This window comes from Alligator mississippiensis, chromosome 2 (genome assembly GCF_030867095.1).
Source record: "Alligator mississippiensis isolate rAllMis1 chromosome 2, rAllMis1, whole genome shotgun sequence".
Classification (NCBI taxonomy): domain Eukaryota; kingdom Metazoa; phylum Chordata; order Crocodylia; family Alligatoridae; genus Alligator; species Alligator mississippiensis.
In genome coordinates this window covers 114,206,540-114,232,102 of record NC_081825.1, presented here as the reverse complement: position 1 = coordinate 114,232,102, position 25,563 = coordinate 114,206,540, and the positions used below count along the sequence as shown (strand labels likewise).

The following is a 25,563-nucleotide window of genomic DNA, read 5'->3' as shown; positions in this document are numbered from 1 at the left end:
CAACTCTGATCCTGGCTCACCCCAACTTTCTAGGCAGCCCAGACAGTGGCAGTGGCCCCTTCTGGCTGCCACTGCCAGTGGCCTCAGCCCCATGGTACTGGCAGGGACCTGCACACACAGCCCCAACCCTGGCCTTCCCCACACCAGCTGTGGACTTGGCTTGGTGGAGCAGACCAGCTCTGAACCAGATGGAACCTCTGTGCACAGCCCTGACCTGGCCTGCCCTGTGCCTGCTCTGGACTGCCTGGCCATGCTGAGCAGCAGCAGGTAGGCAGAAACTGCTACTGGGCCTGGGGAAAAGTGCTTCCTCGCCCACCCCCACCATTTCCAAGTCCTTCTTGCTGCAACTGCCCAGAGCCCATGCCCAGGCTGCCCTGCCACTCTTCACTGCCATGACCACCGTCTCTGAGTTGCCCAGTGGGGCAGCAATGGCAGTGCAGAGGAGTGACAGGACAGCCCATGTGGAGGCTCTGGGCTGCTGCAGCAAGAAAGACCTGGCAGCAGTGAAGGGGGAGTGGGGGCGCTTTTCCCCCTGTACTGAGCAGTAGCTTTTGCCTGGCTGCTGTTACTGCTCAGTGTAATAAGGTGAGTTTGGAGCAGGTGTGGGGCAGGCCAAGTTGGGACTGTGCGCACAGGTTCTGGCTGGTCTGCTCTGCCAGGCAGTCTGGAGCAGGCGCAGGGTGGGTCAGTGTCAGGGCTGTACAACTGAGTCCCTGCCAGTACCACGGGGCTGGGAGCAGCTGGAAGGAGCCGCCATCACCTGGGCCGCCTAGAAAGGCAGGCCAGCTGCAGAGCTGTCCTACCCTGCTGTGTGCCCAGAGTGTTGCAGAATGTGCCATGGGCCAGATTGTGCCCAAAGGGTCTGCTGCAGGCTGTATTTTGCCCACCTGTGGACTACAGCCAGGTAAATACATTCTGTCTTGGTGTGTAGAGGTTGTAGGTAAATAATGTGGTAGGTACAGATTTGGCAATGTTAAGTGGGAGAGAGGTGAAGTTACCTTTATTTACCCTGTTTACATTGATACCCATTTCATATAATAGCATGGTATTATAAACTTGTCCTATAATTAATTGTTTTTGTGTTCTTCTGGATAGGAAAAAGCCCAGAACTTCTGCTGGAAGAATCTGTTTTCCTTTGTGAGAGGTACATGTCCCAGACCTAATTTTTTGTCCCACTGTCAAGAGCATAGAAGTGGCTCCCCATTCATTTCAGTAAGTCAAACTGTATAATCAGGTTTTTTGTGTGGTTTTTTTTTTTTTTGGCAAACTCTCTGCATTTTACTGATAATTAAACTATTTTGGGAAAGCATCCCCATTTGCTCAAAGGAAGATCATGCTATAAAACATTTGCATGACATGGTTTTCTATAGAGAAAGCTTTGTTTTCGGAAGTGTGGGAAACATTGCCCTAGAATGTGAGAGAGAATCAGAAATTAAAGGACAGCACAGAGTGGTAGAGAGGGTTAGGTTCTAAAATACTGATACAAATAAATTGCGGAATAAACTTTCACACCATCAGTGACTTCAGTTTTTAAATCTTTTATGGAAAAATAACTTTACTTTAGTTGTTTTCCTAGCGGTTTAAAATTATATATATATTTTTTTTTCTGTCTTCCAACTTGCACGGGTTTTTTTATTAAGCCCTGTTCTATAGCTATGCAGGCAAAACTTGTGTATTTTAGGAGCATGAAAAAAGTTACAACCCAAACTAGTGTAACTGTGCCAACACAAGTGCCAGTGTAGCGGTGGTAATAACAGATAAGATTTTTATTATCATTAGGAACAAGTTTAAATTATACCAGCACAATAGTTCTTTACAATGGCAGCACTACAAAGGCTGTTAGATTGTACAGGTGTTCAAAATACGATCCTGCCTTAAGGTTCATGCAAGTTCTTCAAGCTTAACTTTCTTTCAGTGGGACTCTGTTTTGCTAGGCTTCTTGGATTTAGACTCTTGATTTGAGGAGAAGGAAAAAATAAGTGGTGGTAGTCTCTCAAAACTCCATGCAATTGTTCCATCCCACGTGCAAGAGTTTGCATTTGTCCTTGTTGAATCTCATCTGATTGATTAGAGACCATTTCTTTCATCCATTCATGTCATTCTTGCTGTCCACAGATTTGTTAAGTGTGTACTCGGTCTCATCCTCCAGATTATTAATGAAGATATTAAACAATACCAGACTCGGGACAAACGCCTGGGGAACCCCATTTGATACCTGTGCCCAACTGGACATTGAGCTATTCATTGATTCCTTAGTCCCAATAAAACCATTAGAGCTACTCAAATTCAAAAAATTAAATATGGGTATAAGTGATTTTTGAATTGCAGTAGAGGTGCACTGATATATCAGTTGGGTATTGGATTGGCACTGGTAAAAGGGAAATTTACATTACCGGCTGTTGGCTTTTTTTTGGTTGTTGTAGCTGGAATCCTTTTCTGATAATTATGCCTTCTGGCCAGGGCCTTGGACACCTGGGTTCCCTCCCACAAGCTGGGATGACCCTGGATACACACAATCCCCTCACTGGTGGGCTGGGCTGGTTTGGAGCAGAGCAGCTGTTGCGGTGTCCTGGGTGCTGGTGTGGTGTGGTGTGGACTGCAGGCAGGGGGCCAGGGTGGGTGATGTAAAAGGTGCTGAATGCCGCAGACATGACTAGGGCAAGTGGGTAGGCAGAGCCAAGCATGACTCAACCTGCATTATGACTGAACCCAGTGTTAATATCGGTTATTGAATTGGTATTGGGCAATATGCCTGGTTAATAATTAGCTATTAGTATCAGCCAAGAAAATCTTTATCAGTGCACCCCTAAATTGCAGCCTATCATTTTCTAGTTTGTGGTTATACCAGAAGATTCCAAATGCTAGCTTTCTAGAAACTGGCATGGAGCTTTACATAAAGTAAAGGCCAAAATGTATATTAAATGGCTTTATCTTTATCTAGAGGTCATGATTAACCATGTTGTCAAAATCTGTTTAATTTGTTTCTTACAAAAATGAAAACTAATGTTTATTATGATTGAACTGTTGCATTCAAGCCAGGATTTCACAGGTGAAGGCTAGTATACTTTAGCTTGAAATCTGCAAAGAAACCCTTTTGTAGTACTGCTTTGCTCATACTTTTTTTTTCTTCTAGATGTCAGTTCACTGCTAATGGGTTTGAGTAAACTAGATGTTTTATACAGACGCCTTCTCCTCACAAAACTTTTTATCCAAGGATGGGGAAAGCCAGAGGACCTGAAAAGGTGACTATTTTTTTGCTATGAAATATTCTGTTACAATTAAACAAAATTGTTAAAAAATATTTCACAGATATTAACATACGTTTAACTATTAGACAGATACATCATTTTAGTTTTAGGTTTCCAGTAATGCATAACACACCACTGGAGTTATTGGACATCAGAAACTTAATATTTGTATTGATTAAAGTGCATTTACCAGTTGAAATTTATTTTGTGTTAAGGAAAGTCTATACATCTATACAGTCTAAAATAATTAAACAATGCATTCTTTATAAAGGAAGAGTCCAGTTAATGGTAACTTCCACATAGTAGTGCAAGATAGCTCTTTTAAAAAGTTGTACTAGCCAAGGGCGATGTCTGTAAAAGTTATGCAAAGGAGACAGCTCTCTTAATTACAACTTTTCTTTTTTGTTTCTCTCTCTCTCTCTGTCTCTCTCTCAAAAATAAATTAGTTTTCTCATATAAATTTTGAAATGGATAATTTAGGCTAAAGGTGTATCTTGTTTCTCCACTTGGTAAGTGACATCGACTTGTTTAAAAAAGTGATTGTTTTTTTTTTTTACACTTTTTTTTTTTTTAAATAAGAGCTTTTTCCAAAGAGATTTTTATCTTGCTTTATGGTGTTTTTAAGTTCCTTAAAACTGTGTATGGAAAACACTTAAATGTAATGGAAATTTCTTTTAATATTAAAAATCTGAGTTGATTTACTTTAAAACCTGCTCTTAAAAGGGTAGTAATTTGAAGTGAAGTGAAACACTTGGTTGTAAAGTTTAAATAATAAGCAATTGAATGTGTGCAAGCTTGTTAACATTAAGAAAACAGTTTAAATTACTTCAAAAATTCAAGTTTTAATTTTGTGTATAATTTTGCACTGCAAGCAACTTGGTATATATCATCTTGAATTTAACCTTGAAGATCTGCCTGCAGCAAAGGTTGGTGGGATGTAAATTTTTGTCTGGGACTTCCCAGGAGAGCTTTATAAGTAAACTTTCCAGTTGTTCCACTTCTAGAAGCAACTTCCCAGGGAAATGATCGTCACCTCTACTTTGGGCAAATTCAAGAGGAGGTTGGATGATCACCTGTCTGGGGTCTTGTGAACCCAGCATTCATTCCTGCCTGTGGCAGGGGGTCAGGCTAGATGATCTGTTCAGGTCCCTCCTGAACCTAGCTACTATGAAAATGGGGAATTAGATAATGTTGCTGCTTTTTGTGGGTAGGTGGGTATATACAGTGTTAGCTTTAATTTTCCTTTTTGGAGACCATTGCAAGAAGTGGATTCATTTTGCAGGAATTTCTTGTGTTGTTAAAAAGATTTGTTTCAAATTTATTTTTAAAGCACCTTGTTTTAAAACATCTTGATTGCAATCTCTTAATATAGTTTCTACACTGTAATATCAAATACATTTCTGAATAGACTATTTTGATCTTACCAACCCCATTTAAAATGTATATCAGTCACATTTGTGCAGAAGGTTTGGGTGATGAAAAAGATTTTTTTTTTTTTTGACTAGCTCTACTATTTTAGTTGTAAGCTTATTGAGATGCTTTGTCTTCTTTTACGTGGGTGCCTAGCAAAATAGTTTCTTAATCTGTTGCAGCTACTCATACTATTAATTCTGGCATTAATAGTATAAGGTATTTAAAGGGTTTTTGTATTTTCTCTCATACAGTACTCACCTTTCATCCCAAATTGGGTGGTATGTGTTCAGCAGGGATGATTGGGGAGATTGGAGCAGGAATTAAAGCAGGGTGCTTCTCCATCCTTCAGTTTTGGTGTTACTATACAGGTAGCTGAGGGGGTCATTGTCCCAGCTTCACACTTTACAATCATCTCTCCTTTTTAACAGTTATTCCACTAATGAAGCTAATCTTTTTAGGGCAGTTTTGCTGTCTGCTAGGGTTTATGGTCTCCTGTTGGATTTCATAGCTCTTTAGCTCTTTTCAAGATCACAGGTTCACCCAGGGAGGCCAATCTTCAGTAACAGCTGCTGTTTTAGTTAAGTAGGAAAGGGAAGATGAGTATGAGATTAGGCTCTGTCCCTGCAGCCGTAACTATGGTGGGTGAGGGAATCTTCATAATACCTTTCAAACACAATGTGTTAAATGCATGAAAATATGGTATATTAAGTTCCAAAATAAAGGATTTTTTTTTTTAGTGCGTGTGTTTCTATTTTCTAACTCTGAAACAACATTCAGAGAGAACAAATCATTGGAAATCAGGAGGTTAAAATTACTTTTAACTTGGCATTCTTGGTGATTTACTTACCTTCAAATTCTTCTTGAATATTAAGACTGAGCTTTCTTCATACTGTGAATAGTTGTTAACAGATTAAAGATACCGGGCTAGATTCAATCCTCATTAAATCCCACTGGAGTAAATGACAGTTTGTGTTTTATATTGGATAGCCATTAACATTGATTTGTAATGGGCAGTCTTGCCAGTATGTAGTCTAAAGGGGTGTTGAAAGTTTTCTGATCTCAACTTTACCTGTCTCATTCTGAATTGAAAAAATATGTACAAAACTTATACAGCAGTTTGGTAGCTCTTAAATTATCCCAAGTGCTATAAATGCCCATTCTTAGCTTACTGAGTATTTCTTAACAGTGAAACTCAAGTATGTGGTTAACACTCACTTTGATTGTTGGTTTGCTGTATAGCATAACTCTTTGAGAATTTTGGCACAGTACCAGCTAACTTAACTCTCTTCAGCCTTGTCAGTCACTTTCTCTATCTGGTGTAAATAGAATAGAGAAAAAATTCAGAGATGTGCTTGCATGCAGTGGAAAAGATCATCATCCTGAAAGTCAAGGTCACTATGACACAGATGAATGAGGAAAAAAGTCCTTATGAGAGCGTTTATTTTCTACGTGATCTGTGAACACTGTACCACCTTAGTAAAGCAGTTAGTTTTTTGTTTTTTTTTTTTACTGAAACAGAATGATGTCTCTTTTCAAAATAATTTTGAATAGTAAACTGAAAAACAGTCAATAACATTGAAATAGCTTTCTACTTTGAGAAAAAGCCACAGAGATGTTTGAAGTTTGGAGGAACTTGCCTCTGAATCACTTAATTGTGAGATGAGGCCAAGACTCTGAAACCTTTTTTCAGAGTTTTCCAGTTATAAGTATCTGAAATAATCATGCAAAATGGTTTGTATTATAATACATCTGCAGTTTTTGCTATCATCCAGATCAAAATTGTATAACAGATTATAAATATCAAATCAAAAAGAAATATTATGCTATGGATTAGAAGTTATATTGTCTTCCTCAGCCCTATTATTACAAGCTCTCTGAAGATTCAGTTACTCATCAGTTACTCATGTAACATGTTCTTATTGTTACAAAGAAACATAGGAACTAAATAATCTTTTATTTGTTGAAGAAAAATGAACTTCCGATGTTGTTCTATGGGTCCTGGAGCTGGGGTCCTCAGTACAAGCCTGGAATGCCCAGACAGTCTTAATCTGAAGTTGTTTCTCATAAAAAAAAGCAATGAAATCATGCTTAAAATTGTTAAACCCATATGTGTACTTGAAACTAGTTCAGCAGTCTTTCTAAAATAAATCCTTTCAATAAAGTAAACAGATATAGTTCATGCCTGTCTGGGTTGTCCAGAAATGACAAACTGGTAACAGATTAAAAGATTTAGTGCTTTGATATCTTAGTTTAACCTGTAACATGTAAGGAAGTACAGCAATTCTGAGATGGGTGTATCTACTGGTGTCATAACATTATTCAGTGATTAGGCCTGACTCTGTCCCATATTTTTCTTTTTAACAGAATATTTGAATTCAGAAAGATTATTGGAAACCGGGAAAAATGTCAGAAGTTGGTTTCAAGAGATTATCCAGTGTTCATTGACAAGGTATTCAAAAGCAAAGAAGTGCATCTGGAATTAAAAAAAAAAAAAAAAATCTAGATATAATATGGGTGAAAGGAAGTGAGCCTTTAGAAAGCTCTTTCTATTGAAAAGCTACATTTTCTGTTAAGTGAATCTTAGATCTATATATTTATGGAAAGCTATGCTGGGGGGGTTGTCCTAATGCAAGGTACAGTGTGCTGTCAGCTTGAGATCAGAATTCAGGTCATGATTTTAGCTATGAGGTAACAATTGTGAAGGTAATGTGACGGGAATAAGTAGAAGTTCCTCTTTACTGCTTTTACTGATGTATCTGCTCCTGACTAAGGTGAGGCACTGAGTTCTTTCGTGTAAAAGACCAAAGAAATACAAAGGAAAAAAGTAAGTAAAAAAAACTGGATTGGATGTGGAAAAGATACCGCTAGTGCTGTTATGTAGGCATAAACATTTCCTTCCCCCAGGGACTTTTACTATCAAACTGGCAGGGAATAGTATACAAGCAAATAGACCTAGTGACTAGTTTGGTTCAGTAAATAAAGGTATGAGTCCAGAAATGAGTTACAGCAATATAAGCTAGGAAGCGAGCTTGCAGCACTCTGTGGTAATTGTCCATGTGCATGCTCTTATTGTATGGTAAGTGTAAGATAGCTCTTTCCTCCTGGGGAAAAAAAACCCTACCTTTATATTTACTCCATGCACACTTATCTCTCTGGTAAGTCATTGACCTCAGAGTAGCTCACTGGCTGCAAGGTCACATTCTCTCTTACTTCATGGTGATTTGTTTATGTGCCTGTATCCCTAGAAATATTTAATTGAGGGTATGGATAGAATGAGGGATATGACTGCCATATGGGAATTGTCAAAGGGAAAAAGGAAAGAATGGGGAAAACAGTAGATTAATAGTTGAGCAGTTATACCTGCTCATCAGCAGGCTTTAAAAGACCTCACAAAAGAGTTGAGTCTTAAGGGTGAGATTTGACATCTTTATAGCCATTGTCTTATTATTTCAGCTTGAAGTTACCTACCTATCTATCAGAAACATTTTTTTGTAGGGGGGGAGATGCACGCAAATGTCATTATTGAATAATTAAAAAACAGATGGGCAGAACTTAGTGTCTTAAGTTGAATGTTTTTTGTAAATTACCTGATTTTTGTTTTAATAACTGGGTGCTCAAGTGGAAGTGACTTATGATTAGATTTATTTTTTTTTTATGCTTGTATAACATGATACTTGAAGTGATGATTTAAAAAATATTAGAAGGGGGTGGGTGGGTGTGTGTGTGTGTCTTTCAGGCTAGGGCATGGATCTAGGGTCGGGTTATACAGTATATGGGTTAATGAATGCTCAGCCTTCATCATATGAGGTAGATTAAATGCACATCTCATTTCCACTTCCATCTCATTTCTTCTGCCATAGGTTGAAGAGCAATCAGACTGTAAGATCCTTAATGGACACTTCATTTCCCCTTTGGCTCATTATATTCCAGGCATCTTGCCGACAGAATCCATCATAGCAAGGTAAGGAAAGGAAGTAATTCACATTTTATTTCTAAAATTGGTGCCAAAAAGTATGTTATAGAGAACATGGGGAGTAATTCCTATATCCATTCAATTAAACATTTCTTGAAAAATGGTTCCAGCTATAGTCTCTGTAGTAAGTCATCCAAATAGATTTCAAGGTTGAGAGAGAACTGCTTTTGTTCACAAAAGTCCATCTTTGCAAAAATGGTTTACTTTTTGAATGAGCTTGTTCTAAAATTGGGAGCGATATTAGCAAAAGCCAGCCTGTGCTAAGATGCACAAAAGATGACATTTCTAGAAGTGGAATTTGTCAAGCTTTTATAGCATTTTGAGTTTACATACCGAACTAGCCAGTATCTTCCTAAGTAACCACAGCTTAACTATTCATGGTGGAAATGCTGGAAAGCAAAATAATTCAAACAAATATACTAGTTGTTCTCAACCACCTTTTTAGGAACAGAGAAAAAATGTTACTATTTTACAGTAAAAATAATGTTTTGACTAATTTCTCTTCAAACATTTTTTTTTATAAGTGTATACAGTTCATTGTACGTCTAAGATGGGGGGTGCATATTTGCATTTTGTAAAGGCCAGCAGTATATTGTTACCCGGATTGTGGGTGGACTGCTGATAAGTCAGAAATGGGTCATCCAACGTTTTATTTGCTTGCACCTTTAAAACATGAAAACAAACATTTATCCTAAAATCTATCTGGCTACCTGCAACAGCACAACATAGATTCTCACCTGTACCAGCTGGGGAGACTTGAGAAGTGGGAGGAGTATAGCATGCAGATAGGCAGCAGGTCTTCTTGAATTTCCTGAGTTCTCCAAATTTCTCTCTGGTTCATGCCTAATATTTATAGATGGCTGGTTTTAATATTCTAATAAATGATCTCTGATTGGTTTTATTTACATTTCTTTGTTTCACTGAAACTTTTCGAACTGGACTGAACCAGATCTTTTGTGGACTTGGAAGGTTATCAATTGGTTGGGATTTATATCCCTAGGAAAGAGGGTATCTTGTGTCCTTTCCTTCCCCATTGTGGATTACTGTACCTTTTTCTTCTTTACTTTACTTTATGGTCTTCTCTGACAAGGCTTTTTTTATTTTTACAAATGTATATAAGCATTTTAACAAAAATATATCTAGTATAGCAAAATAACATCTGATACGTTTGGTTGCATTAATAGTATATATGGATTATTTAATGTGTGGTCTTTCATTTTCCCCTTTCTGGCCTTGCCAGCAACAGAACCTGGGCTTGCCAGCTCCCAGCTGGCAGCAGCTACCCAGAGCCAGGGCTGCCTGCAGCTGGGAGGCTCCAAACAGCTGTGCCGGCTCTGGAGCCCCAGCATCAGCTCAGTACCAGTGTGTGTACCCGTGTGTTGGATTGGGCAGTGGGGGTGGGGCCTTAGGCAGCACAACCCTGATCTCTCCCCTGCTCCTGGCACAGAGCTGGTAACTGGTCTCCGGAGCCTGGCGCAGATGTTTGTAGGCAGCCTGGGCTCTGGGCAGCTGCAGCAAGCAGTGGGAAGGCTGCAAACTGTCATGACCCAAAGGTCTGATTTTTTTTGTGTGCTTCGGCACTAAGAATTATCCCCGCGGGTTTACAGCTTCATTGCATGGAGGAGTTCTGCTGCGCAGAGAACCCGCATGCAAAGGAGTGTTCCCGCCACTTTGCAGCGATCTTTGCAGGGTGCATTTCCCTTTGCCACACAGAAATGCACGGTGCAAAGATTTCCCACTCGTCGCATGCAAATTTGTGCCCTGCAATTGGCTAGTGCTAAATTATTCACACGTGGCGGCTAGCGATTGGCCTGCTAGCCGTATAAGAGGCTTGAGCAGTTTCCGCCTAAGCTGAAGAGGACTCCGCATCCATCTCGTGGGGGACTCTGGGTGTGCGTGGCAGGGTAATAGAAACCCTGTGTGTTGCTCAGAGGAGTTTGGCGGCCTGATCCACCGCCCACCTCTTCCTGTCTTCGAACGGAGCCTACTATAAGACGTAACGACGAGTTTTATGCACGCTTGTCCTGGACATCCGGAGTTTGTCTGCGTGGAGCCTAGCAAGCTCCATGTGATTGTTCGTGTTCTGTCTGCGTGGAGCCTTGCAACCTCCACGTGTGTTTGTGTTTTCTGTTGTAACCGCAACTCAAGCAAGTTCTCAGCCTACACCACGACCATCTCGGTGCAAGTAAAACAATCTTAAAATGAACCGTTACGTGTCTGTGCCTAATTCTAGCTCGGCGACCTCCCTCTCCGATCTGGCCTGCCTGGGCTGCTGGCCACAGCCCGCGTGCAGAGCGACGAAAACGGCCCGGGGTCAGACCCGGCCCGCACACAAACAGCTGTGCGGGGCTCCACAGATCCGGCATCAGCTCCATGCAGGCGGAAACTGCACCCGCATAGAGCTGACTCCAGAACTGTGGAGCCTGGCACAGCTGTTTGCAGCCTCCCGGCTGCAGCTGACCCTGGCTCTGGGTAGCTGCTGCCAGCCAGGAGCCCGGGCTGCTGCCAGTAGGCAGCTGGGACATTGCAACCTCTGCTGGGAGCTGCCCGGCTCTAGCAGCTACCCAGAGCCTGGGGTAGCTGCTGACAGCCGGAGCCTGGGCTGGGGGGGCGCAGGGCTGGGAGGCACAGGGCTGGGGGGCAAGGGGCACAAGCAGGTCATCCTGCCATGTACCCCCTGCCCTCATTTTGTTTTTCTGGCATGCTGGCACTCTGGCACCTTCTAAGGTAGGCATTATGGTGTTTTTTGGCACTCTGGCCAAAAAACATTGCCTACTCCTGAGTTAGAAGAATTAGACTTCTTGTCAATGGATATCTGAAGCTTTTCAAACTTTGCTTAAATTTTGTTTTGGTTAATTTTGAACAGTTATCTCCCTGCAAAGGAACATAATGCTATCACATCAATAGCTCCAATGAGCCAATATTATGCGTCTGAGATGCCATGCCTTCTAAAATTGCATTTAAAAAAAATGCAGTCCCCCCTGCCCCCCCCATGCTAACTTTTCCTCCCTCTTCTTGATATAAAAGCATTGCTACTTAAAATTCCTGTCTTGATTGATCCCACAGCTGAACGTGCACTATACTAAGTTTCTGTGGGCTTTCACATACTTGCAAAGTGGCAGTTATTGGTGTCATCTTTTATGTACTCCCTTCTATTCAACTTGTTTAAGAAACCTAGATTTGCTTTCAAGATAACATTTTTTTTATTTTTTTATAGATATATAGATATAGATGTATCTTACTGGATTTAGTTTGAAGTTTCTGTTAGGCAGTACTTTAATAGCCCAGATGCATTTCACAGTTTTTGTTTAAGTTAGCTTGTAAGTGACTGTTTTTTCCTGGGAAGCAACACTTCTTATTGCAGCAGTGCCCCACTGTGCGGTGAAAGACTCAGGGGCTCAACAGTTGTTTGCTTGAATAGGGCAGATAAGCTGGGGGGAGGGTGTTTAAGGGAAAAAATGGTATTTTTGGTGGTTTTGTGTTTTTTGTACGTGGGGGGGAATTCAACCAGAGTATAGGGAAGCTGGGGGTATTTTAAACCAGAGTACTGTATAGGGAAGCTGGTTTAAATGCATAGCCTTGTAACTGGGGAAAAAAAAACCCTCTGTATTTACCTGGAGTATGCATCTGTTCAAGCTCAACCTGAACAATGTTCATGAACTACAGGAACAGTCTTCATTAAGCTTTTAGAACCTTATTAAAGGTTTTTACTTCCTGTTCTGCTCTGGTAGCAGTCTTAAAATGAATAGGGTCTGCTGGCTGTTTTACCAGGCCTGAGTCACTTTCACCAATAGGCTGTTAAAATATAAGTACTGTTACATTGCAGAGCAGACAGTGAAGCCAAACACAGCAGTAATGTGGATAATCAATGCCTGCTAAAGAATGCAAGCAACAGGGAAAAAACCAGGACTGATGTATAAGGTTAAGTAAATTATGCACTTGATATAGATGTAAGTGAAGTACTCTAAACCTGTTTTGAAAAGTCTAATTGTATTTTTTTTCTAATTTATCTCTTGCTCATCTTGAATCTTCCATTTTAGCTGGTCTCACTTAAAAGGAAAAGTTTGTTGCTTATGCAATCCACATTTACTTTGTTACACATCTTTGTTGTACATCTTACCTTCTCCACCTAATAAAGTAATCTTGTTTGGAAAATAATCTTTAACTCCTTGTAAGCATGTTACTTTAAAAAAAAAAAAACACAATTATTTTTAATGTGTTCTTCATTGGATTAATAGAATATGAGGATCAGTAGACTGATAATTGTTTGCTAGAAAATGTTAAGGACATGTTTATTCTTTTTCAGTATAGTGGTCACTTGGAAGTTTCATTTAATTGGTGCGTTTATCTTGATGGATGAAATGGTATTTTTTTTTTCTAGGTTTCAGTTCATAATGCCCAAGAAATGGAATGGCAATTACAGACCTGTGTGCATCCATTTAGCAGGCACTGGAGATCATGTAAGTTTAGAAGACTTAATTTTTGCACACTACTTGTATCACATTCATTTTTTACTTTGATTCCTCTTATCCTCTTTAGTACTACTGGAGAAGACGCACACTAATGGCCCGTCCAATGATCAAAGAGGCCTGTATAGCTTCTCTATTGTTAGAAAATCCTTATTATATCCTTTTGTTTAGAGCAAAACACTTCAATGCTTTTCAAAATGATAACCAAGGGGGGATTATAGTGCCTTATCTTCTTGATGCAGGCTGTGTACATCAATTGTCAGATATACAACTGTTGACTATATAAGTACACCTTGGGGAACTATGGAATTATGTGCCTGTGCAACTTTGTGCATAAAAGGCATGCCCACACATAATTGCATAATTTTACATAATTTGAACTCCAACTGGCAGCTCCATGATGTGGAGGCACAGAGCTGCGTGATTAGCCACCTGATAAGTGGGGAGGGGAGCTCCTGCCTCCAAGAGTGGGGTGGGCGTGGGGTTTGTGGGGTTGGTATTAGCCATGTCCCATTGGGTCAGGTGTGCTCCACGCCTCCGCGCGGGACTTCCAGCACTCCAGCAGGAAGCCGCGTGCGGAGGCAAACAGGAGCTTACCTGACCTGATGGTGCTAGACTCCATGTCTCCATGTGCAGTTTCCCACCGGAGTGCTGGAAGTCCTATGTGGAGAGCTGGCCCAGCCTAATGGCATGTGGACTGGAAACCATGCACCATTGGGCCAGGTGGGAAGCCACACATGGAGGCACAGAATTGCATGCCATCGGGCCGGGCAGGCTCCTGTTTGCCTCTGTGTGCGAGTTTCTGCGGGAGTAGTGCTGAAAGCCCCATGCGGAGGTGTGGAGCCCACCCAACCTGATATGATGCACAGCTCCCTACCTTCATGTATGGCTTCCTGCCCAGCCCCAGATGGCGTGCGGCTCCTGGTCTATGCACCATTGGGGTAGGCTTGTCCTACACATGGGGCTTCTAGCAGGAAAACTAAAAATACTTCACTGATGAGGATGCAGAAGGGTCAGTATCAGACAAGTACTGCGATAAAGCAGAGAAACTGAAAAATGATAATTATATATTTTTTTTTAAAATCCAGATGAGCAACATTTTGTGAGTCAGTCTTACATATCGCCCAAATAGTCTTCCATGGCTCTATGCTTACTGACAATATTTTGGTTGGTAAATTAGTTTGCTTCTTATGTACTTGTCTGATACTGGTCCCCTCTGCATCCTCATCAGTGAAGTACCTAACGGACTTCACCTCCTAGCCCTAGTGGATTGAAAGCTGTATATATGTTCCTTTTGGCTTGGCTAATAAAATCTACTTTTGGAGGGGAAGGTGTTGCTTGGCATGTCTTCCCACTTCATGTATCTAAACTGTTGTACACCAGATGCTTTTGTTAATTTTGACTTGTTTTATCACTATATGCTCTTTCATGTTTTCTAGAGTTCTCATTCACTCTTGGAAAACTGCCCCCAAACACCTTCATCTTGTTTCACTCAAAAGAATTTCACTCTTTCCCACTTACTTTTTCTCTGTTCCACCTCATTAGAGTAGTCTTAAATTATGATTGACTTCATCATACTGCAGTTAACTTGATGTAATGCCAAATAAAATAGTTTAAATAGGTAATACCTGAATTCAGAGTTGAATTTATCAATATGCTTTTTTATTTTAGTCCCAAATTAATTTTTTTTATATATAACTAATCCATTTATTTTCCTTAATTTGACTTTTTACATGGCTACAGAAAACCCAAGGACCAATTGTAAGTATTATGATTATATTACCTAGCTGTATTCTGTCCTCTTAAGACATTTTGGTTTGCAAAAATATAGTAGTAGTATAAAATCTTATTAATATTTTTTATAAACATTGGCAAGCTTGGTTCAGCCATACCTTGTTTATGTAAAATTACAGACATTTTGCTTGCTTGATTTCTGGATCATGGTGCTTAAAGGAAAGCTGAAGTGTCTTGCACCCAAAGTAAACAAACTGTTTATTTTACCATTCATAAATCTCAAATTCTACAACAACTTATTTTTCTGTAGGAAAAAGAACTTTTGGGAAAGACTTCTTTAACGTGCCTAAGTTTGCATTTCTAAGTTAGTCACTTGAATATGTAACTTGATTTTTCATGAACTAATGAGAGCTGCATAGGGCTCAATATCTTTGAAAATCAAGTCTCTTCCTTTCCAAATTCCTAAATGGATTTAGAAGCCTATCACAGATACTCTTTTAAATCTTGGTATTCCCATATACAGGTAATAGATTATAAATAGAGTTTAACAATTTTTACGAGTAGAGAGAGGTAGTTAGTAACGTTAGCTTGAAGGTAGGCAGAAGGCAGGGCAGTGTGGCACCTTATAGATGAACTCCTTTAGAAAGTCATGAGCTTTCATAGGCTGTAACTTTTGTAGGCCTGTGAAAGTTCACATCTCTTTAAATCAATTGGTCTACAACAGGGGTAGGCAACATTTTTTGGCCAGAGTGCCGAAAAAACCACAATGTGTACCTTGAAAGATCCTGGAGTGCCGACGTGCTGGAGTCCGGAGCAGCTGTTTGCAGCCTACCACCTGCAGCTTACCCAGGGAGCCTGGTCGGCTTGCAGCAGGGCTTGCAGGCTCCCAGACATCTGCTGGGAGCAGCCTGGGCTCTGTAGCTGGCAGCAGCAGCTTAGAGCCCAGGCTGGCAGTGGTGTGCCAAGCAAAATGGCCTTGCGTGCCATACTTGGCATGCGTGCCGGGGGTTGCTGATCCCTGGTCTACAAGGTGCCACATTGCCTTGGAATCTGTATAAGCAACACAGTAATTACTTTAATTTGCTAATATTCCTGACAGGGCAGTTATAAAAATACGAAGTGGTTGCCTAGTCTTTTTTTAAACCAATTGGCTTCTTACTGGGCCGCTAATGCACCACCCCAAAAATGGAAAATCTGTTTTTAATCTAAAATTCTGAGCTTGTTTCACCAACACTTGTTATGAATAGAACAATGGGTTTTCAGTCTAATAGATAGTTGAGAAAAGGAAAAAAAATCTCTGTTCAAAGAATAAAAATATTAGTTTGAAGTACCTTTTAAAAGTACTCAATGAATTGTATTTGGTCAGTTTAGAATTATAATTAGTGGTTTCTCTTATTGGGCTACTACTCAGCAAATTCAGTGTTCTGCTTTCGGATGACAATTTGACAGCCTAATCCCTCTATCTTTCAGACGATAGGTCTCTGAAAAACAGAAAGTGTAGAAGAATGAGCAGCCTTAATCAAAGGACGCTAAACAACAGGGAATGAGAATTCTAGTATCAAATAAGTATTGCTCTACAAAAGCCTAAGATACTTTCGTTGCTCTTGTGGCACTAAAATAAAAATTATTCATTGTCAGACTTCAAAATGTTCCCAGGAGTAGTGATGCCTAGGCAAAAGAGACCTGTAATCTTTTGCACCTTGACAGATATTGAAAACAGACACAGACCCTTGTCCCAGACAAGTGCTATTGTTGTTCTATAAGCCATCCATTTGCTCCGAATGTTGTCCAGCATTTGGAGCAGCTGCATCGTTGGGCTGTAATTTTTTTGTACAAGCAACCATTGTGGTTATTTTGAAGTTCAAACTGAATAGCTTTCCATTTTTCTTTTGTTTTTTCTTTAAGACACTACATGGATTTCTCAGTACAGTGACAAACTTACACTTTCAGTCAGACAGTGGTACTGATGATTGCTCCCAAAGCTGACTTACTGATTGCTCTTCAAATATTGTGTACAATTTTTCAATGATATAAGGTAAATAAGAAAAAAGAAAAGCGATTGTCTTTGCCAATAGGCTCTTGTACATCTAGCCTCATATCAGTTAGTTGTCACGCATCTAGAAAGGCCCATTGTTACTTGGCTGCATAGAACATTACTGCTGATTAGTTTCCTGGCTCACAGTATCTCATTTGAAAATATTAAAATCCATGATCCTATATTTTCAAATTAGCACATGCATACTCCTAGTCTTTTTGTGTAGATCTGGATCACAAAAATATGTAAGGAAAATTAACCTTGTGGGACTTGAACATAAGGGCTGAAGAGTCTGAATTTGCTTCTACTCTTATTGAATTCCATAGGAGTTTGAGTTCGTTTGGATATCACCAGAATGTTTATAAGGATAAATACAGATTGATGAAATAATGAGTGGGTACAATTGATGCTGGAAAATAAATAGTTTTTTTCTTTTCTGGGGAGGAAAGAAGGTCATGTTTAAAAAACGTTTCGGACCTATTTGTGATGGGAGGAGCTCTTGTTCTTGAATCAGCAGCTCTTTTGCACTGGCTGGAGAGAGAAGGCTATGGACCTCTAGGGATGACTGGAATATCTATGGGAGGACATGTAAGTCTTTCTGTTTAGGTAACTGTTAAGTATTTTGTTTTAACTTATTACTTGATTGTCCAATGTACAGTTAAAAACAGGGAGACCTGATAATTGTACACTAATCCTGTTTTCATTATTTTAGGGTAACTGGAACAAGTTGATAAAAATGCATGACACGTAGTATGAGAGTGCAGAAATTCCCGCTGTATAGATGCCATTAAAACACACTCCAACAATCTGAAAATTCACCCATAGTTCTCAGTAATTTTTTTTGCTGTGCTACTTAATCTATTTTACCTACTTAAATGTTGGCAACTGTGGAGTTCTGCAAGGTTAGCTGATATGATGTTTAATATACTACCTGCCAATAACCATGGTTTTCATAGTTATAGTAACTTCCTATAAAACTCCTTTTGGGTAAAGTTCACTTTTAAAAACCATTTTAAAAGGGGTTTAATTCTCCAACTTCCACTTATTTTGTATGAGACATCTTGTTGATGCATACCTTTTGCTATGTTATGGATGAGATTCTTGGTGTGTAATTTAAAAAATATGCTTCAAAAGCTGAAGAATTTTTAAAGTCTTATTTGTTCAGATACATGATTTGGAAGTGTCCCTTCCTCCGAAAGCCTCCCAACTACTTTAGAAGCATAGAAAAAGACATCTTGAGATGGTAAACGAAGTTTTCATTGTTGGGAAGAACTCTTGATTACGATGAAAGTTTTTTGTTAATCAGAATTCTTGTATTTAAAACACAAATACTGGTAGGTTTGAAACCAGGATATGCCCAAAGCAGTGTCTGTCAGGAAGTCATAAAAGGAAGTCTAATTTTTCAAGTTTTTGCAGATGGATGGAACTAGAAGTGCTGTTAAGTTTTGATATACTACTTACTTTGTCTTAAGGATAAGTTAAAATTACTTAATGCTTAACTTTGTACAGTCCTATGAAAATAAGCAGTTTGTCCTTCTGATATTCTCTAGATATTCTTTTTATCTAACAGATGGCTTCATTAGCAGTGACAAACTGGCCTAAACCATTACCACTGATACCTTGTCTTTCCTGGTCTACCGCTTCTGGAGTCTTTACTACGGTAACTAAATTCTGTTTTGTTAATGGGTTTCTAAAATATGAACAAATCAGTTTGAGGTTTTGAGATAGTCACTAATGCCTTTTAAAAAGGCTTTTTTTTCTCTTAAAGGCACAAATGAGAGCTTGGCACCTGCCTGTCATCGGGGCCTTTGAAAATGTATCCCTTCCTTAAATTTAGCTGTGTGTTACTAGAAATAATTGTAAACAGAGTTTTTAGTGGTGTAGTAAATGAAATATCAGTGACTACATTTACTGTAATATTTCTTTAAAATTATATATAATTAGTAATAAAAAAAAGACTTTGCATATAAATAGTAATATGTAGCATAGAACAGTATTATTGTTTAAACAAAAAAAATTCTGAGAATGTTGAAGCCTCACTAGATAACTGTTCTTACCCTTCCTAATTACAACTCTAGTTTTGAATAGTGAAGAACGTTCTTGGGTTCTCAAACTGTAACCACTCTTTTGAACATTGGCTGTTTTTTTTCTCTTGAATCTCAAAAGCCTTTGTCTTCCAAACTAAATCTAGAAGTTACTTTTTATGAAATACTTTGAAAGTCTTTTTTTTATTTTTTGTAATCTCTATCACTCCTTAATATCACTTCTGAACTTCTTTCCTTATTCTTGTTGTTGATTATTTAATGTGTTCTTGATCTATATTTTATTAGTTACTGCCTTTTATGTGTAAAATTGTGTTCTAATTAAACTTTTCCAAGCATCTTTTTTTTTCCCTCTTGAAAACCCATTGAATACTCTATCCATCTCTTCTCCACTGTTAGTAATTGTGCATCTCCAGACAATTAATATCCCTTAACGATGGACACATGAGATACAGCAAGCATCTCAGTGAATGGAACATACTAGACAAATGTGGTATTATGTTAGCCAGAAGGCTTGCTTGTAATTCTGATTCTTCTGGCTGGTCACTGTGGCCCTTCAAACACTGGGGTAGTGAGGGCTGAAAATTCTGAGCAATCCTTCTAAAAATGGTTTTGGTTTCTTTTTTGCCACAGATGTAAGACTGCCCCTTATAAAGGATCCTCTCCTGCCAGTAAAACTTCAAGGTTGAGTGCGAGAGAGGAATTTTGCATCTCCAACCAAAAGAGATCTAGGGCAGTGGTTTTCAGTCGTCTTAGTCTCAAGACATTTCTTGATGGACTTAAGGCACACCTTTTAAAATGCCGCCCCTTAGTTTTCACCTTGCATACAACAATGATAAAGCAATTCTTGTTGTAAAGAATTAAGTCCACAACAGGTCAGAATGTTTTTAACACTATGACATCTTAACTGCCTTTGAACTCCTCAGAATGATCCCTACCAAAGTCTCACTTTCCACTTTTTAGTTCAAAATTACTGACATTCTCATCCTCTGTAGCTAGAGGATCTTTCCCCAGTCAGGAAGCCATCTACTCTTTATGATGGCCTAGTGGTCAAGATTTAGCACTTTTTCACCATTGCTGCCCAGGTTCCAGTCCCAGTCTTGTTAGACTTTTGTTTTTAGACTGGTTTGGACAAAAATGGGCCTACCTCAAGCAAGGGGCTGGTTTAGATGACTTTCCAAGTCCCTTTTTCTCTGATTGTGTTTACAGTATGCATGTTTCCATTCTTTGAGCCACTACTGACAGTGTTCTTTTTTCTGTCTAGCTATCAAAGCAACCTTCTTAGGAGCTGTAAAATCTGCTAGATGATTTAGGATACTTTTGGCTGGATCTCAGCACACTAGGTCATAAGCACAGGGGGACTTTGAGTCTTTACCCAGAACTCTTGCCAGGAATAGTTTTGTGTTCTGTCTCACCCAAGAAGCATATCTGCCATTTTTCTCCCCACTTTAAAAACATCCTTTCAAAGTTTTAGTCTACACCACCAGGATGCAAGCAGCTTCTGCTGCCTCATTGAGAAGTATTTCAAAAAGAGGCACATAGGATATCTTACTAGGGTTTACTGCATACGTTTACCCAACTTTGCTCCCTAGAAGAAACTTGAAGTTCTGATGCTCATCTTGGGCAAAGCAGTCTTGAAATCATTAGTGCAGATAAACTCCTAGGGTGTCTGTACACAAATGTGGAGGCTGCTCTGATGCGCTGTAATTACAGCATGTTGAAGCAGACTTGATTGATCCAGCCAGCCTCTGCATGGTAATTAATGTATTCCACCCAGCCTCCAGTATCAGCATCCCTGCGCTTCAAAATGCCATTTGGGGGGGGCTTGAACTAAAGCTCGTTTGAGTAGCCTTAGTTCAAGTGCCCCTGCTGCCATTTTGAAGCATGGGGATGCTAGTACATGAGATGCTTCAGCACTTAAATTAGTCCCCTAGGGATGGCTCTGAGTATATGGGCATAAGGCATATACAAACCAAAAGTAAAATATATATGAACAGTACTTTCCAAAGGACTGCAGCTACTGTAGGTAGACAGATTTCCTTTTGATACAGTAATCATATGGTGCTCCAGGTTCTCTGTTACAATTAAAGATTGGATCATATGGTAAGGCTTTTAATTTTTAAGATACACTTTTCAGTGTGCAGTAGCGTCGTTATAATGGGGAAATGTTTTATTTTTTATTTTAATGTGAAGGTGAAATAAATATGATTTATGAATACTCCTGTCTAGCATGTATTAGGAAATTTTATTAAAGCTCTCAAGTGGACACTGACCAGAATAAGTTGGAAACTGCGACTTTAAAAGATGGTTATTATTTTAAGGATCTGTTCTTTCTTCTGTGGATATGGATTCTTGTAATTCCTCCAAAATGTTTGTTAGTATTTTTTTTTTTTTTGCTAACAGTTTTGTTTGTTTTAATTTTAGGGTGTGTTGAGTAAGGCAGTGAACTGGAGAGAGCTAGACAAACAGTATTATACTCAAACTGTTTATGAAGAAGAAATCATTCAAATGCTTGAATACTGTGGAGTAAGTATATAGTTCCTATTTCCTAGTATTTCTTTTGGAAATAAAACTTTCGGAACGTTCTTTGGCTTGGTGATAGTGGTGGTGATGCAGGTGGGGAAAGGAAAAATATTTCCAAGTGTCACAAAATTGGGCCTGAGCTTGGAATAGATTGCTTATAGTCTAAAAAAAATGCAGCTGCTGATTCAAGTATTTTAAATTTATTTATGATCCCATAAAGACATGACTGGAACCAAGTACATTGTTTTTTATTTTTTCTAAAAGAAAAAGAAATCTAGTTTGTGGAGATTTTGTATTTTGGGGGTGACTGTGTCCAAATGAACACTACTGTAAACTATACTATGATTACTTTTTACTATTGTCCTGGATTACTTTCCTTGTTTAGGTAACATCATCTGTTCTTCTGTGTCTGGACAGGTCTCTCACTTCTGTGAGAGTATTGGACTGTTAGAACTCCTTTTAGGGGTAGGCAGGTTATTCTGTTGAGGACAATGGCAAAGGGGTAGAAATGTGAAGAACTTTTACTAAGAGGTAGTTCATTGCCCTCTACAGAATATAAGCAATGAACTCATGTGGTTTTTTTGTTTTGTTTTGTTACTTTCTTTTGCTAGCTTATTTTTATGCCCTGGGTCCTAGGTTTGATGCTTGCTTTTCTTAGTGTTTTGATAACATACCCAGTGGCACTACTTTGATGCTTTGCTTTGACATCTTTTGTTCTGGTAAACCACTCTGAATCACTAAGGTGTTCCGAAGAAGAGAAATGGCAGCTGGCTTCTCCAGCCTTGCTCTCAAAAGATAAAAAGACCATTTATATTTAAGTATCCACAGGCAAGTGGATTTTTCAGACTATAGCCTATTTTTCAAACGCGCTATGGGACGGATGGGGTCAGTAAAGCAGACTAAATGAATATGTGCCAAGTGCCTTAATGATGCAATGGGATTTGATCCCAGATCCCAACAGTTGCACCTCCTGCAATACCACATGTGCATGCCAGGAGGCGTAATTTGGGGACTGAGGATTAGATACCAGTTGCACCCTTTTCCACTTGCCAGTGCTGGGGGAACCATGGCTCATGATCATGAGCTTCCCCTGCATGTTGAAAGCTGGGTGCTGACAGGTCTAGGACTGGGGTTAACAATAAGCTGATTATCAGCCTCAGCCAGGGACTTCACCAGGGTCTTTATGGAATCAACTTGCAGCTGAGTCAACTGGGATGTGGCTCGTGCTGCCAACACACCCCTGCAAGGAGAGGGAGGAAAATAATGTTTGCAGAAAAACTCATCAGACATGCTTATCACAACAAGACAGTAACTGTGCCAAGTGCATTTTCCTGTGGGACAGGACTGCCTTGTGAGAGTTGCTTTTTAATAAGCTAATGCCCCTATTCTTCCCTGTAGGCCAGCATCTGTGGCTGAACTATACTTCCCATAATCTCCTGTATTCTCTTGTGTGGTGGAGTGAGAAGGGCATCAAGAGTCACAAATGCTTCAAATTCACTATCCCTCTGACATATTGTAGCTTTATCAATAATTTGTCACCTTCCTCATTTTCTTCGTCTATGCAAAACTATTACAGTATTACTATTTTTTTTCAGTATCTTCTTTGGTTTAATACTGTTATGGCTATTGATTTTTAACACTGTTGTGTAAAAGCTGATCTCTTTCTCCCTTTTTTGTGCTTGTGTTTTTGGATACAAAGCTTATAATGTATTTGTACCAAAATAGTGAATTTTGCAATACAATAAAGTATGGGAATTCAGGTTCTGGTGTATAGTTGTTTGTTGGATCCCAGTCATTTGTATCTCATCTGTTTTACTAGTTATTTGCAAAAAATGAATGAGTTAAGAATGAGAGTGCCATAAAGAATGGGAACAGAAAAGACTTTATTACATGAAGGTATTTTTCAAGTACTTTCTTCATTTAAAAATTTTCCCAGTATATTGTCACTTTAAAGGCTGTTAATACTACTGGCATTTGCCAGTTTCGTAGAGACTAAAACTAATTGAGGTCTAACAATTGATAATCTTTTATGTACAGTAGTTGCATTTTTAAGTGGACAGATGCCTGCAGCATAACCACCACTGTATTTTGAATACTTATTGCTGCATGGTTTTCTGTTTGGGAAAGACACCGAATATCAAGAGATGGTAAGGCTTTCATTCATTGACTGAGCTGCATACTAGACTTCGGATATTGTCTGTGCATATATCTCTCTACTTGGAGCTGTTTTCATAATTTTGTGAGCACTCGTCATCCCACTTGGAATTGGGAAAATTTAACCCTTTAGAATTAAATGGGAGTTTAATGGATTATGGGAGTTTTTTGCCTTCCTCTGTAGTAGGGGGTGTTGGCCCTCTTTTTTGGATCACTCAGGCATATTTTTAACAAACTTTGCAGCATCAAGATCTTGGCTGTCATTGTCTTCCTGCTTTGCAAATGTCAGGTTAGGATGCTATACTTTGTGGTTGTGGGGCAGGGTTGCCTGTGTAGTTCTAGGAATAGGAGTGGATAGACATGCATTTGCTTGGGATGGCTTGGGTAGGAATGATCCTGCCTCAGGCAGGGGGTTGAACTAGATGACCTCCTGAGGTTCTTCCAGCCCTACTTTTTTTCTGTGATTCTATGAATTCTCTGACCAATCAGTCTAAGAGTCCCTTAATAAAAGACCTGTTTCTTTTTAGACAGATTCTTTCAAGATGGGGCAAGACTTCGTTAAAAATGCCCCCAACAGCGTTGACAGTCTGAACCATCTAGATGTATCTTCCCAACTGTTCGACCTGAATGCTACAAGCGAAAGTGTGCCTAAAGAAGCTATTCATTGCCTTAGCACAAGTAAAAGTACTGTAAGTGCCTCCTCGGAGAGACTCTTGATGCAAGACGCTCCTAAAATACAGTGTATAAATCAAACATTTTCAACTAGCAGCCGTAGCAGCAATTACTTCCCCAACCAACAAGAGCATCAGTTGTATGGAAAAAGAAATAGAGATGCTTTACAAAGAGAATCATTAAGGTTCATGAAAGGAGTTATGGATGAATGCACCCATGTAGCTAATTTCTCAGGTATTTGTTTGTTTGTTTTAATATAGGGTATTTGAAATAGTCTGCAACAGCGCTTTTATTTTAATGATTTCTGCATATACGCGTTCATAGAATTAGCATCTTTTAGTGCTGAGCTGTGGTGCTGACTGCAGAGGAAGGTTGAATGCTAGTTGCTATACTTCCATTCTTGATTCTGAATATGTGGGAAAGGGAGAAGTCCTAATCTCGACTCATTTCTTTTTCAAGATGCAGGGAGCACAGACTACATAGGAAGGTCAGATTCGTTCCTCTTTCATTTTTTTCTTTCAGTTCCTTCATGGTTGTCTTTTTGTTTTGAGTTATTCCAGCTCTTTTATTGAAAAGAAAAAGAAATAGCAGTTGACTCTTTTCTGGGACTGAATGATTGCCTCAGCCTGCTGTTGGGAAGGCTTTTCAAGGCCAATGAGACAGATCTGGTAATGCATAAATCCAGTAGTGACTTAGGATAGTCATTAGCTTAAGTGGTTGTATGCCTGACTTAATCTGGTTAAGTCCAGTGATGAGGTTCTAGCACAAAAGATGTGGCATGGAAGTTTCTGGATCTCTTCATAATTTGTTGTCGAGGTTCTGATATCATTGACTAGTCAACTAAAGTGGTTTGGGTGTCCACAAGATCCCTCAATCCATCTGGGTCACTGCCAGGGTCATAAGGCTGTGGTCCCTGGTAAGCAATTCAAAATAGTCTATTGCTCATCAACACTCCTATAGTCTGGATCCTCTAAGTGTAGTAAAGCTTGTTACTACAGTTCACTGTAGTCTTTGCCTGCAGTACCTCCAGCTCCATATATATATATATATAATCTCAGTAGTATAATCCTGAGGATCTAGTTGACTGCCATTTCCTTGAATTGTTTTGGTGCATTGTGTGAACAGCTCTAAATTTTGGATTAGACTGCACCCTGTTCAGGTGGCAGTAGGATTCTCTGATTCATCTGAGTTGAGAGAGAAAAGCAATTTACACAAGTTGGTTCGGTGCCAAAGATGAAGGACTATTAAGAGGTGTGGTATCCAGTATCAGTAATATCGGGGTCCCTTGTTTAACCCAGGT

At 39.4% G+C, this 25,563-nt stretch overlaps 1 protein-coding gene across 6 annotated transcripts in view; it reads left to right on the top strand.

Moving 5' to 3' along the window:
* ABHD18 (abhydrolase domain containing 18) overlaps positions 1 to 25,563 on the top strand; it is a 47,245-nt gene that overhangs the window by 10,518 nt on the left and 11,164 nt on the right. For 2 of the 6 annotated variants that reach the window (XM_059722074.1, XM_059722073.1), the window contains exons 2-12: positions 1,096 to 1,212; positions 3,134 to 3,242; positions 7,026 to 7,110; positions 8,522 to 8,622; positions 13,016 to 13,094; positions 13,174 to 13,260; positions 14,839 to 14,864; positions 17,322 to 17,460; positions 18,443 to 18,532; positions 21,339 to 21,440; positions 24,119 to 24,497. In XM_059722074.1, the coding sequence (XP_059578057.1) occupies positions 3,151 to 3,242; positions 7,026 to 7,110; positions 8,522 to 8,622; positions 13,016 to 13,094; positions 13,174 to 13,260; positions 14,839 to 14,864; positions 17,322 to 17,460; positions 18,443 to 18,532; positions 21,339 to 21,440; positions 24,119 to 24,497 (1,180 nt within the window). In that variant the 5' untranslated portion in view covers positions 1,096 to 1,212; positions 3,134 to 3,150. Of the gene's footprint in view, positions 1 to 1,095; positions 1,213 to 3,133; positions 3,243 to 7,025; positions 7,111 to 8,521; positions 8,623 to 13,015; positions 13,095 to 13,173; positions 13,261 to 14,838; positions 14,865 to 16,781; positions 16,873 to 17,316; positions 17,461 to 18,442; positions 18,533 to 21,338; positions 21,441 to 24,118; positions 24,498 to 25,563 lie in introns of those variants that run through there. The other 4 variants (XM_059722075.1, XM_059722076.1, XM_019494458.2 and 1 more) reach the window with 4 other exon arrangements.